The 13,828-nt window shown below is 37.5% G+C and overlaps 1 protein-coding gene across 1 annotated transcript in view; it reads right to left on the reverse strand.

The window, feature by feature from the left end:
- Window positions 1-13,828, reverse strand: part of myo1f (myosin IF) — a 43,001-nt gene that overhangs the window by 6,262 nt on the left and 22,911 nt on the right. Inside the window, exons 10-22 of the mRNA XM_026928004.3 lie at window positions 12,197-12,393; window positions 11,348-11,428; window positions 11,178-11,264; window positions 10,981-11,067; window positions 9,603-9,770; window positions 8,478-8,563; window positions 8,255-8,336; window positions 7,588-7,694; window positions 7,010-7,108; window positions 5,053-5,197; window positions 3,997-4,111; window positions 1,399-1,568; window positions 320-465 (exon numbers count right to left, since the gene is read on the reverse strand). Coding sequence (XP_026783805.1) covers window positions 320-465; window positions 1,399-1,568; window positions 3,997-4,111; window positions 5,053-5,197; window positions 7,010-7,108; window positions 7,588-7,694; window positions 8,255-8,336; window positions 8,478-8,563; window positions 9,603-9,770; window positions 10,981-11,067; window positions 11,178-11,264; window positions 11,348-11,428; window positions 12,197-12,393 — 1,570 coding nt within the window. The remainder of the gene's footprint in view (window positions 1-319; window positions 466-1,398; window positions 1,569-3,996; window positions 4,112-5,052; window positions 5,198-7,009; window positions 7,109-7,587; window positions 7,695-8,254; window positions 8,337-8,477; window positions 8,564-9,602; window positions 9,771-10,980; window positions 11,068-11,177; window positions 11,265-11,347; window positions 11,429-12,196; window positions 12,394-13,828) is intronic.

Here is a 13,828-nt window from a genome sequence, read left to right on the forward strand (position 1 = left end):
TATTCATATTTACATGATATCAGAGTCATTCGCTCAAACTTATAGTCTCCCTCTCACTTTGTACCAACCTTCTGTTCATGGAAACATTCATCTAAAAAAGTCACTACCACAGCTGTGCAAGAGAGGTCAGTGCTGCGGATATTTTAACCAACTTTCTGTTTGTCTAGTGATATTTTCAAACACTGAAAAAAAACCTCAAGCCCATGCACTGAGCAAGAGCCCACCAATGTGCGGTGGCTCCGCTTTGGTCTGGTGGGCAACAGCAAATGCTTTGCAGAAATGAGTCAGCATGGGGTATTTATCACAGGAAGTTCCTAACCTCAATGAAACGGAACGTATGGTCCCGATTTCGAGTTTTCTCTTCAGCACTTCTTTGATCTGGCCTTTCTCGGGACCCTTCTTGATTTTCTCACGTCCAATCAAGTAGATGCCCTTAGGTGTGAGGATCAGATCCCTTTTAATTGACTGAAAAAAAAGGACAAAGAGAATATATAGAATTGTAAACACAATCATAGAAACATCATTTTCCCAAATAAATCGTTGGCTTGTCATTCAGGACGTGCTGTTGTAGGAAAATAATCAACAGTAATCATGTGGAGTTACTGTTACCACCCAGAAGTATATTATTTTCTAATAACAGCATGTCCTGAACGATGAGCCAATGGTTACAATTTTTGATGTATTTTAAGACATACTTTTTATCCATTTACTGTTACATTTAATGCTGTGGAACATCTGCATGTTCTCACTTACGTTATAGCAGCTATAAATAGTCCTTCCTTCACCAGACTGTATTTCTCTCTCTCTCTCTCTCTCTCTCTCTCTTAAAATTAATAATGCAAAAAAAAAAAAAAAAATACACAACTTCTCATGTCACTGAGAAACTGCAAAACACAACATCCTTTGCCCTTAAGACATTCCCGTGTCAAAAAACTTAGAGTTACAGCTTTACCTCTGATTGTTACAAAGTGCTGACACTGGAGACTCCTTCCATAAGTGCTAAATAAACATTTCCTTACACAAACGTTCACCATATCACTGATTATGCATTTCTTTGTTAAATAACAATGCATATAATACGATACGGTTTGATTTAATAGCCTCTGATGGAAATTTTTGTTTAGAATCTGGGGTAGGCTTTATCATTAATTCACAAATGATGACGATGTAGTGAAAGACTATTTTAAAAGTGTTAGAGTTTTGGGCAAATCAGCATGTTAGCCTATTCAAGTGTTTACATATCAGTTTAAAAATATTTAAGAATTTGTTTTAAACACTAGTTGTTTGTCCTTTTCTGATAATAATAATCACTTTAGAATGAATAATATTTGATTTATTGATTGTTGCATTGATTCATGTCAACAGTTGCCCCTAGTTATTGCTGATTATAAGACTTACCTTAAACCTGCGGTCGTATTTGTTCACTGAGTCAGCAAAGTCGACTCGCTCTCTCTTGGCCAGGAACTGACGCAGTTCAGGCCTCTCCTCCATGCCCAGGTAATCGCCGACGAAGTTCCTGTTAATGCTATTCCTGCGTCGCTCCTTTGAGTTATAGAGAATATCCGAAGCTAAAAACAGAAAGCACAGAGATAAAGAGAAATAAGAGATCCTTTCAAAAGTATAACATATAGATTTTAAAGTTTACTTTCAAAGCAAAGTGCAAAGGTAGAGGAAGTAACATAACCACATTGTTTCTGTACCTAAGGTTGGTTTTTAAGGCTCTGTACTTTACTTGAGTTTCTTTCACTGAATACTTTAGACTTTTACTCACAACATTTCAAAAGAAAAAACTACTATCAAGGCACTATATCTACAAATATCATAAGGCCATGTTTTTAGCATCAGACAGCTTCAGCTGTCACATCTAGCTATTAGCGTTCAGTTAGTTTGTCACATCTAGCTATTATCATTCAGCTAGTTTGTATTGTCACAATTAGCAATTAGGGTTCACTTAGTTTGTATTGTCACATCTAGCTATTAGCTTTCAGTTAGTTTGTACTGTCACATCTAGCTATTAGCTTTCAGTTAGTTTGTACTGTCACATCTAGCTATTAGCTTTCAGCTAGTTTGTACTGTCACATCTAGCTATTAGCGTTCAGTTAGTTTGTCAGATTTAGCTATTAGCTTTCAGGTAGTTTGTATTGTCACATCTAGCTATTAGCTTTCAGTTAGTTTGTACTGTCACATCTAGCTATTAGCTTTCAGTTAGTTTGTCAGATTTAGCTATTAGCTTTCAGGTAGTTTGTATTGTCACATCTAGCTATTAGCTTTCAGTTAGTTTGTACTGTCACATCTAGCTATTAGCTTTCAGTTAGTTTGTACTGTCACATCTAGCTATTAGCTTTCAGTTAGTTTGTACTGTCACATCTAGCTATTAGCGCTCAGTTAGTTTGTACTGTCACATCTAGCTATTAGCGTTCCGCTAGTTTGTACTGTCACATCTAGCTATTAGCGCTCAGTTAGTTTGTACTGTCACATCTAGCTATTAGCGCTCAGTTAGTTTGTATTGTCACATCTAGCTATTAGCGTTCCGCTAGTTTGTACTGTCACATCTAGCTATTAGCATTCAGTTAGTTTGTATTGTGACAGCTAGCTATTAGCACTCAATGAGTTATTGTCATGTTAGCTAACATTTGAGACATTAGCAATAAAGCTATTGTTAGTTAGTCATACCTAATGTTCGCCCACATTCCATGGTTCCTCGGTGAAGGCGGCAATAATTTATCATCAGCGTGTGATTCAAAACTGAGACAATCATCTTTTACTTTTTGTACAAGATGTCCTACTTTTGCCTTCTTTATTTTCGTACCTTACATATTGCAAATGTAAGAGTTTATACTTTTCTTCTTTAACTTCAGAGAAGAATTTACTTCAACGTTCACCAGAGGATTTATTTAGATTAATAGTTGCACTTTTACTTGAGTAAAGAATCTGGGTGCTTTTAACGCTCTGTCAGTGTGTGTTCAGCAGGTCTCAGGGTCCGGGCTGGATTATTTTTAAATCATACACAGTCTTACATCAGCCTGGGAAACCTGCATCAGCTAATATTGAAGATTATTGATTGTTATTAATATTAATTGTGGAGTTCCTCAGGGAGCTATGCTAGAGCCACTACTTTTTTCCTTGTATATGTTACTCTTTGGCAAAAAAAATAAAAAATTTAGAGCTTTTAAGATTACACACAAGACAGATTACTGTACATATGATTCATCACTGCCAAACAAATCATTTACATTTCATTTTGAATCATGACAAACATTCAAACCGATTCGAATGACAGGAAATTGCGTTTATTATCTACGATTTCTACACTCTTAGCAAAAAAAAGAGTTTTTTTGGACGGTTAATGATTTAACTTTTTAAAATCTTCTCTCACGGTAAAAGAATCTCTTCTACACGGAACGATGAAGTTTTCCCAAGAGAGAATTTAACTGCTTTCTAAGCCTTTTAAACCTGAAGCTCTAAACTCAGGTGTGACAGTTTGCTTTGTTGAATGAATAATTTTACGTGCATTGTTTTTAAGTTCTTCTTTTTAGTCATTGGTTCTTTTATGATTGATTTGATCATCTTTGTCTTTTAAGTTCCCTTTCATCCCTGTAAAACACCTTCACTTGGTCAAATGTGTCTATATATTATTCTGACGAGAGTAATATTTATTTTTGTTCCAAAGTCTCTTTACACTTTACTCCACACATTGACTCATAAATGACTTCATTATTCGCCGATGAGTCAAACCAGTCTCGATAAACAGGAAAAGCACTGAACTCTGGAGCTTGCTGACCCCTCGGGTTTACATGTTGCATTTCTGCAAAATGCAAACTTGTCTGCAGACTGTTCTCGAGGAAGTATGCATGGTTTCATTGGTTGTTACTCGTGTGAACGTATCTGTGCAAACTGCACCTTTAATCATTAGCATATCTGAGAGAAATAGTCCCACAGTGACACTTTAACACTCTGTATCTGTTTTATGGTTTATGCAGTATTAAGCTCTCTTACCCTCTTCTCTCATCTGCTCGTACTTCCTCCTGGCGATGTACTTCCTCCAGGCTTTCTGGATGATTCTGGCGAACGTGTCAAACTTCCTCTCCCGCATCTCTTCCAGCAGAAACAACTGAGAGCGAGAGAGTACAGACATTTACATCAAGCAGCTGGTAAAAAAAGCAAAGGATCTATAGTAGTTACGTTCTGTGTTATAGTACAGAACGTTCAGGCTAAATTTATTTTCATGTTTTAGAACTTAGCCGATGAGTTCTAGTGCTTTTCAAATTACAGATGCAGCTTTGTATTTATTTTTACACAGTGTCATTTTTGGTGGATCGCAGTCTAAGACCTGCTTCCTGCGAGACACGTGAAGCCAGGCAATTGCAACTGCTCCTCATGCTGCATCACAGGGCAGTGTAACACACTCAGAGGAAAAAGCTATCTACCCTCTTCCGCATACATGAGCTCACAGACATGCATGATTCCCTAGTGTTGCTGTGACTGACAGGGGAGAGAGTGTATGCCCCGCCCACCCAGGAGCACGGCCAATTTTACTCTCTAGATTTCTGGCTGTGGCAACGTCAGGATTTGAATTTGCGATCTCTTGTCGATAGTGTGAATGCTTTTCTGTTGCAGCATTCAGGAGCCTCCCTGCATCAAATTCAAAATAGACATCTAATCTTTTCAGCATCTGTGGCACTGGTCAAAAGTGAAGCACCATGAAGCGCCAATGCGAAATGAAACTTCAGATGGTCTTATTTATAGCTATAAACCAATCATTTATGGTTAAGCATTAACAGGTAACTGTTGTCGCTATTTGTAACTTTATTTGCACAACCAGAACTTTTCAAGCAACAAATTTTATGTAACTGGACCTTTAGAATTTAGTTGAATACCTTTGTCTTAAATGGTAAGTTTAAATAATATAAATAACAAACTAGAAGAAGTTAGGCAGCAAAAATAATCATCATGTGTGAATTTGTCTCCAAAAACTGTCAGTTATCATGTAACTAGGTAAATATTTTGTAGTAAAAAAATTATATGAAATAAAATAGAAAATAAAATTCATACCGACTCTGGGTTTTTGACAAAGATCTTAGTGCGGCCCATCTGGTACTGATCATTGTCCATGTTTACGGAGCGCAGCAGATGCAGGACGCCCTGCTGTTCGCCTCCACGCCAGTGCGGGAACGTCTCCGGGGTCAGGATGGCGTACCTGAGACACACACCTGCTGTTAACACACCTGAACATACAGCACTCATAACACACATCCTACACACACTAATGTGCAACGAATAAGTTTTACTGTAATGCAAAACGCCACCCTGAACAAGCTGCATATTAATCTTCATAATTAACTTGTCTTAATTATGTCTTAAATCTTCAACGGAATCTAAGATTTATTTTGTAATAAAATTCTAAAGCTGATGTTTTTTAAGTTTAAACTTCTTTCATCAACAGCTGTTTCCTACATTACCCACAATGCCGTCCAACTACCCGCTTCATCTCTACCTAAAGAGAATGATGCAGCGGCGCTTTAGTCCTTTACTCTGTCCAGGTCTCTAGAAAGCTTTAACTTTAAAGCTAATACCCCAATAATACTAATGCACATCAACTTCATCACACTCGTCATCTCGTACATCACTAACTGGCCTCTGATTGCTGCATTGCATCATTAGTACTTTGAGTCCAGTGTTTGCTCCAATGTTTCCACTACTTCTACACTGGGTTTCTCATTAATATGTGCTCTTTTGTTTTAGTTTTTTGTTTTAGTTAACAGAGAGTTAACTAAAAAAAAAAATCAGAATGTTATTTATCTTAAACATCATTATATCTCCACTAGCAATAACAATGTCCCCTGTGACATCCCCTGTGACAATAACGAAAATGCAGCATGTGGACGGTGAACTTTTTTACACAATATGCATCACATTATTCAGATTTGCTGAGGTTGAACACACTAGAACCAAAAAACTGTAAGAACAAACTCTTTGAAATGGTATGATGAGAAAATTCACATTAACATCTAATCACTTTTACTTAAACTGAAGTTAGTCAATATTGTACCTATGATTTTTACGTATGTATGATTTTGTTTTACGTATTCTCTTATTTGTATTTATTGTAACTACTATATTGTGTTAACTTTTAGTCATTTGCTGATTATTTACTATATTTGATTCTTATACTGTGCTTCATATTTACTGCTTAAAAGTCAAGTCAAATCAAGTCAAGTGGAGTTTATTGTCATTTCAGCCATATACAAGTACATAGTGAAACGAAACAACATTTCTCCAGGACCAAGGTGCTACATAAGACAGACACAGAACAACACAGAACTACAAGGGACTACATAAATTATACAATAAACTGCACAAGTGCAAACATTTGCAGACAGTATAAAACAGTACAAGACAGTACAAGACAGTACAATGACTACTGGGACAGACAATGGGCATAGTAAGTCCCAGTGCAGCACCGACCAGTACACAGTTCTGTTTAAAGTGAACCTAGTGACAATAGTGCAAATAGTACAAGAGTACAATACAAGCAGCTGAAATAGTGTAAACATAAGAGCAGCAGCCTATGAACAGTATAATATAATGAGTAATGTAGCAGCATAAACATGTGCAAAAACTTGCAAAAAAATTGCAGAGAGGATGGAGGATGCTCAGTTGTGTGTGTGTATTGGTATGTGTGTGTGTATTCCTTCAGTCCAGTTTCTGAGTATTGGAGGTATGTGTGTGTATGTTCCTTCAGTCCAGTTACTGAGTATTGAGGAGTCTGATTGCATGGGGGAAGAAACTATTGCACAGTCTGGTCGTGAGGGCCCGAATGCTTCGGTACCGTTTACCAGACGGCAGGAGGGTAAAGAGTGTGTGAGAGGGGTGTGTGGGGTCATCCACAATGCAAAGTAGTAAGAAATGAACACTTACAAAGTATTATTTACAGTGATAAAGAGTATAAACAGAGCTTTACATTAATAACATTAATTACATTAATTAATATACACCATTAATATCTCACCTCTGTAGAAACTTCTGGAAAACTCGGCGGTAGGCGAAGCCGGCTCTCCTCACCCTGATGTTCTCACGCAAACCCAAATACTCCACCTGATGTTTCACCCTGAAGACAACAATCATGATGGGTTTTAGAAGGAGAGAACGAGAGAACATGCTTCACATGCAGTCATTTCTCACATCAGGAAAGCTTTGAGGAATTAGATAACAAGCAAATGACAGGACAGCGGGCGGAAACGGAACCAAAACCTAAACAAAAACTAATATGAGCACATTGTGCTTGTCACCATGGGAACAGTGATGCGAAGAGGAAGTCTCTTTAAGGAAAAATTGTCAGCATTGAGTGTTAAAAGGAATAAAACACTTCCGTGTATGCTATTATTAGAAAAATAATCAACGTCAGCGTGGCAACAGTAACTCTGCAGCACGTCAAACCACATCACATTGATTATTTTCCTATAACTGCATTAACCAACGCTAATGTAAAGCCATAATGGATTATCCATGACAAAAATCCAACGACACTGAAGTGTAGCAGTACAAGACTAGCGCTGTGAGTAAAGCAGGACTCGCTCTGAGACTCACCGGCTCTCCTCCCAGTCTTTGGGCCTCTTGGTCTCGTTGGGTTTGATGCAGCGGATATAGTGTGGCGTGCATTTCATCAGCGTATCCACCAGCTCGTTAGCCTGCCTCTGTGGACCAGAGTTATACGATCACAGTCTGCTTTGGAATAACTCCAGAAAGCACAGAGATATTCATCTCAACCCCTGAAGAAGTATCATGAACTCACAGGAAACCAATGTGGCTTGTGATGAACTTCTTAATTAATTAGCAGTGACACAGGATTATAAAATGAAACGCTGGATGATAAGTAATTGGGCAATGCAACGTGATGTTCTGTATTTAAAAATCTTTTGCCGTCGTAAATATTCCTGCTGTAAGATGAGGTGCAATCCACTGCTTTTCAAGACGTTTGGTAAATCTAAGGAGATTATGGAACTCTGGAGTGTGACACACTATGCAATCGAGTAATCATTGGAAATGTTGATATGATTGTGACAGGATGATAAAATTCGATTTATCGAAGGTGCTGCAAATTGCATCACCGTTCAGTCATTACTTACGTAATATACTATTGTACGTTAAGTTGTTCTTTGGAAAACTTGTTCTAGAGTGTCGTGTTTATAATCTCATTGGTTCCTGACTTTTTTTTTTTCAGATTTTTAAAAAATGAGTTGATTCTTGATCTTACTTTAATTTTGGAACTCGCTGTGGTTGGTCTGCCTTTTTTGTCAGTGTTGATGTTTTCAGGAAAGAGGCTGCGGATGAAGTGACTGTGAAGAGGAACAATTGGTGTGAGCCTCAGATTTCAAACCATGTCGGATCATTTAGATTACACCTCAGTTAGAAGGTCACTTCTAATATATATATATATATATATACATATATATATATATATATATATACACACTTACTGTTCGCTGCTCTGCATCAGTGCAATGAGGTCGGTAAAAAGCACATCTCTGTTTCTCTCACAGAAACCGTTGACATCGTATGACACCTGATTCGAGACAAGATGTAAAATTCAGTCAAAATTCAGTCATAAAAGGCAAAAATATCTCAGACTTTGTAAACCAAATCTAGTCATCTCCTTTAGAGTATATGTGCATGATACATTTTAATTGTTATCAATTCTTATAATGATGCTAAATAAAGTGAAGATAATAAAATAAAATAAGTATTTGGTCACTTTTGTTGGTGTTATTTTATATACTTCCAGTGCATATATCCACTACGAAATTACACACGTAATGTCTTTTGACTTTGTACCTATACATATGAACAAAAAAGTACGTATTCCTAACCATACACAAATATATATTTTTTTAAAAAATGAAATGGATAGGGAGAAAACATTCGGACACCACAAATTAATAACATTACTGGCAATTACAGCTTCGAGACATCTACAGTAATATGGAAGTAATTCGCTTTTTGCAACATTGTGGTTCAGTTTTGGCTCATTCTTCTTGGCTAATCATCTTCAAGGCTTCCTCAAGGCCAAGAGGGTTCCTCTTACTTGGACTCGCACTTTCAAAATCCTCCATAATTTTTCAGTGGGATTGGAGTCAGGAGATTGGCTAGGCCATACAGGGCCTTCTTGAGTTATTTTGGCTGTTTGTCCATATTCTGCCCAGATTCTGTTTCTTGGCTGATGAGATTAAATTCTCCTCTAATATGTGTAATATAATTACACAAAGACTTTAAGCAAAGGCTTTCCAGCATGTATGTCTAATCTCTAATCCCACATCTGTCTAATCCCTTTTATTTTTGGGGTATAACTATTGCAGTACTGAATTCTGAATATTGAGTGTTGAAGCTTGGAACTTAAAACTGCTCTTAGACTTCAATTATAAACATTTTTCCAGTAGACAGTAAAGATTTCTACTCTTTTTTTCAGTACAAGAAAATGGGTAGAAAATATTGTCTTCGGTAAACACATATGCTACATTTGCAGTAGATAGAGATTATGTTGAGGAATGGCGGAGTATTCATTTAATACCCATGTATTCCCAGTTCATAAAGGCGGAGCTGCGCACCTTGCCTGCATAGTGGTGGATAACAAAGCCAGAGTTCCAGTTGTTAAAGTGCTCGTGTGAGCCCACTGCAGACTGCAGCTTCTGCAGTAAAGTGCTGTCGGCCCCCTCGCCCTTGGCGTACATGGTGGCACACACGTCATCGAGGACGCTCATTATACCTGGCGGGTTCTGGGTAGGAAGGGACACAAGAGGAGAAAGAGAAGTGGAAATGAACACTTAAAAAAAATATTGTACACTATCAAATATTCAAAATATTGGCACAAACAATCAAAATATTGGCACTATGTAGGGGACTATCATTTCTGCAAATATTTAGGTTGTATCCGTTCTGCGGCAAGAAGATGGCAAGAATGCAAGCAAAGAGGAACTGAAAATGAGAATATTGAAGATTTTTGCTCCAGAAATAAACAATTTTGCTCAGAATGTTACAAAATGTTACTGAGCAAACTAAAATCACAAAAATAGTACAAAAAGAGAGTAGTATAAAAAGCGATTTTTAAATTAAACACACCCCTAACAAAAGCTTGATGGCTTTAGCAGTTGATTAACAACACATTTTATTACTTTCATAGATGCATTGTGATACTGAAATAATGTGCATTGGTTTTTTTATTTTTGGATTTGCAGTGGACTATCAATAATAAATACAAAATGCTGTATATGTAGTTTTACTCTCATTGGTTGCTGATATTTTGTTCACCCTGTGTAGTGAATTATGCACAAAATATAATTTGTCCACTTAGAATTCGTGGCCAAGACTACAAACTGGCTGCACGCTGAATAATGCACTATGTGGTAGAGACGGAACAAATTCAGATACAACATGAACAAAATAACAAAAGAGACAGGAAAAACGAGAGGCTGATGAGAGAACAACCATTTATAGCTGCTGTAACGGAAGTTAGAACAGGAACTAACTAGTTTCACTTAATGTAACTGTAAATGGATAAAAAGGAGGTTTATCTAGTACATAAAACATTGTAATCGTGGGCAAATTGCTGTGGTGTAAGAGGAATAAAACACTTCGGGATGAACTGTTTTAGGAAAATAATCAATTTCAGGATGGTAACAGTAACTCTGCTTCGTGTGGTTGATTATTTTCCTATAACAGCATGCTTAGTTGTGTTATATTTCTTAAATACTTGAAGACAAATTATGTGTTTCAGTTGCAGTTTTCCTTTCCTGTGAAATCTGAAATCATCACAGCTTTCATGAACAATTAGAACACACACACACTACATGTTAAACATTGTGGCATCTTTTACACAGTCTTTCTTTATAAATCGTCTGCATCATGCCTCATTAAATGCACACATAATTTATCACGCGTATTTACTTGATCATGTTATGCATCCAGCTGTATATTCTGTGAGCTTACCAGTTTATTTTCAATAAGATCACACACTATTTTGTTGTTAAAGTAATCAATAGGAGTCCACTTGATCCCTTCCTGGACATATTCTTCCTGTTGGGGGGAAAAAAGTGAAAATATAAACCAATAATTCTAAAATGTCACCTGTATGTGCTGAACTACACACTGCCCGGCTGTGTAAAGTGAAAGGTAAGCGTGTGTACCTGCTCTGCCTTCAGAGTCAGCTCGATAAAGATTTGCTGCAGTTTCTCATTCACAAAGTTTATACAGAACTGCTCGAACCCGTTCCTCTGCAGAAACATTCAGTTAGTTCAGTCAGTTCAGAGTCTCACATTATCGCAATGTAGAGACTGAAATTAAAACATCGATTCACCTGAAAAATCTCAAATCCGTAAATATCCAGAACTCCGACGCTGAGCTCTTCAATGGGCTTCTGCATGGCTTTGTTTATGGCCTGTTCATTAGAGTGGAAAAAAAACCAATAAATCATTCTCTATTTCAAAACATATACATATTCATATACGTTTAAAAATAGTTTATGCCACAGCACCGTTGATTACTTTTCTGTAATTCTGACTACAAGACAGATAGCAGGTTAATATTAACGTGCTCCTTCTAACAGCTCATAACACTTCACGCAAACTGACTATAAACGTGTGTAATCGTCTATATGCTGAAGTTTTCTGTAAGGAAATGTTCATTTAGCGTTTATGAAAGGAGTCTCTAGTGTCAGCGCTTCGTAACAGTCAGAGGTAAAGTTTCAAAACAGGGGAAAGTCTTCAGTTACGCTTTAAAGTTTCTTGACAACATGACAAGCTGTATTTTTTTGTCTTACTGACTTTAAGAGAAAGAAAAAAGAGAGGCTGGTGAAGGAACAGGAATTAACTTGTTTTGGGGATGTGCCACAACATTAAATGTAGCTATAAACGGGTAAAAAAAAAGCGTGACGTGTTGTTGTTTAATTAATAAAACATTGTAATTGTTGGCAAATTGCTGTTGTATAAGAGGAAATATAACCCTGCGGAACATGATGTTAAACTCTGCTATGTCACACAACTAGGTCGTTGATTATTTTCCTATAACAGCACGCTTCAGAGTATTTTATTTATTAGTTTGTTATTTGTCAATCTGCACCTTTTTTGTCTGTGGCAAACACGAGAAATGGTGCTGGAAATGCTTTAACCGTGAGTGTACATGCACAGAGTTTGTAGTAAATCCAGACCTCCACTAGGTAGTCGAAGAGACGAGCGAACAGGGCCTTGGCGAGAGCGTCACGTGTGTAGCACGCCTGCTCCTGATTCAGTGTCACGTCGATGGACTCGGATTTGCCGCCCCACTTGGAGTCCATCTTCCGGCTGGTGAGTTTCTCCTGCAGCCGGTTCTGATCGATGCCCAGCAGGTAGGCGGGGAAGGCCAGCACTGAGCAATACAGAGAGCACATGGATTACATCTGGATAAATTTGGGAATATATTCAATGAGAAAAATAACATTTATGTAGGAAAACTGGTCATGTTGAGCTGATCATGTTGCACCTGGAAGGATTTTTTTTTTTTTTAGAGATTTGGCCTAACTGAATATCACCATAGCAGTGTATTTTCTTCTTGCTTTTTATTCTCTCTCTACAGAATACGTATACACATATATACGTATAGGGGTTTTACGTTTTTTAAACATAACTTTAAAATCTGTGAAAAATGATCAATTTTTTTATGATAAGCATGCATCCCTGTGTTTCTGAATTATACAGACGTGGACAAATTTGTTGGTACGCTTACAGCAAAAGTGATGAAATTAAAAGCAATCGTCTTATGTATACCTGCATGCCTTTGGTATGTCATAGAGTAAAGCAAAAAAAAAGTGTGAAAAGAGATAAATTATTGCTTATTCTACAAAGATATTCTAAAATGGCCTGGACAGATTTGTTGGTACCCCTAGAAAAGATTATAAATAATTGGATTATAGTGATATTTCAAACAAACTGTTTTCTTTAATTAGTATCACACATGCCTTCAATCTTGTAATCATGTAGTCATTCAGCCTATTTAAATGAAATGTGTTCACTCTGCTGTTTGGTATCATCGTGTGCACCACACTGAACATGGACCAGAGAAAGCAATGGAGATTGTTGTCTGAGGAGATCGGAAAGAAAATTATAGACAAGAATGTTAAAGGTATAGGCTATAAGACCATCTCCAAGCAGCTTGATGTTCCTGTGACTAGAGTTGCAAATATTATTAAGAAGTCTAAGGTTCATGGGACTGTAGCCAACCTCCCTGGATGTGGTCGCAGCAAGAAAATCGACCCCAGATTGAACAGAAGGATAGTGTGAAAGGTAGACAAAGAGTCAAGGAAAACTTCCAAAGAGATACAAGCTGAACTCCAAGGTCACGGTACATCAGTGCCTGATTGCACCATCCGTCACTTTTTGAGCGACAGTGGGCTCAGTGGAAGAAGACCCAGGAGGTCTCTACTGTTAAAAGAAAACCATAAAAAAGCCAGACTGGAAATTACTAAATTGCATATTGAGAAGCCACAGTGCTTCTGGGAGAATGTCCTCTGGCCAGACGAGACATAACTGGAGCTTTCTGGCAAGTCACATGAGCTCTATGTTCAAAGAAAAGAACACCATAACTACTGTGAAACATGGAGGAGTCTCGGTTATGTTTTGGGGCTATTTTGCTGCGTCTGGCATGGGGGTGCCTTGAATCTGTGCAGGGCACAATATAATCTCAAGACTATCATGGCATTCTGGAACGAAAAATACTGCGCAGTGTCAGAAAGCTCTGTCTCAGTCTCAGGTCATGGGTCCACCAACAGGATAATGACCTAAAACCCACAGTCAAAGCATCCAAG

The sequence above is a fragment of the Pangasianodon hypophthalmus genome, chromosome 8, assembly GCF_027358585.1.
Source record: "Pangasianodon hypophthalmus isolate fPanHyp1 chromosome 8, fPanHyp1.pri, whole genome shotgun sequence".
Classification (NCBI taxonomy): Eukaryota; Metazoa; Chordata; class Actinopteri; order Siluriformes; family Pangasiidae; genus Pangasianodon; species Pangasianodon hypophthalmus.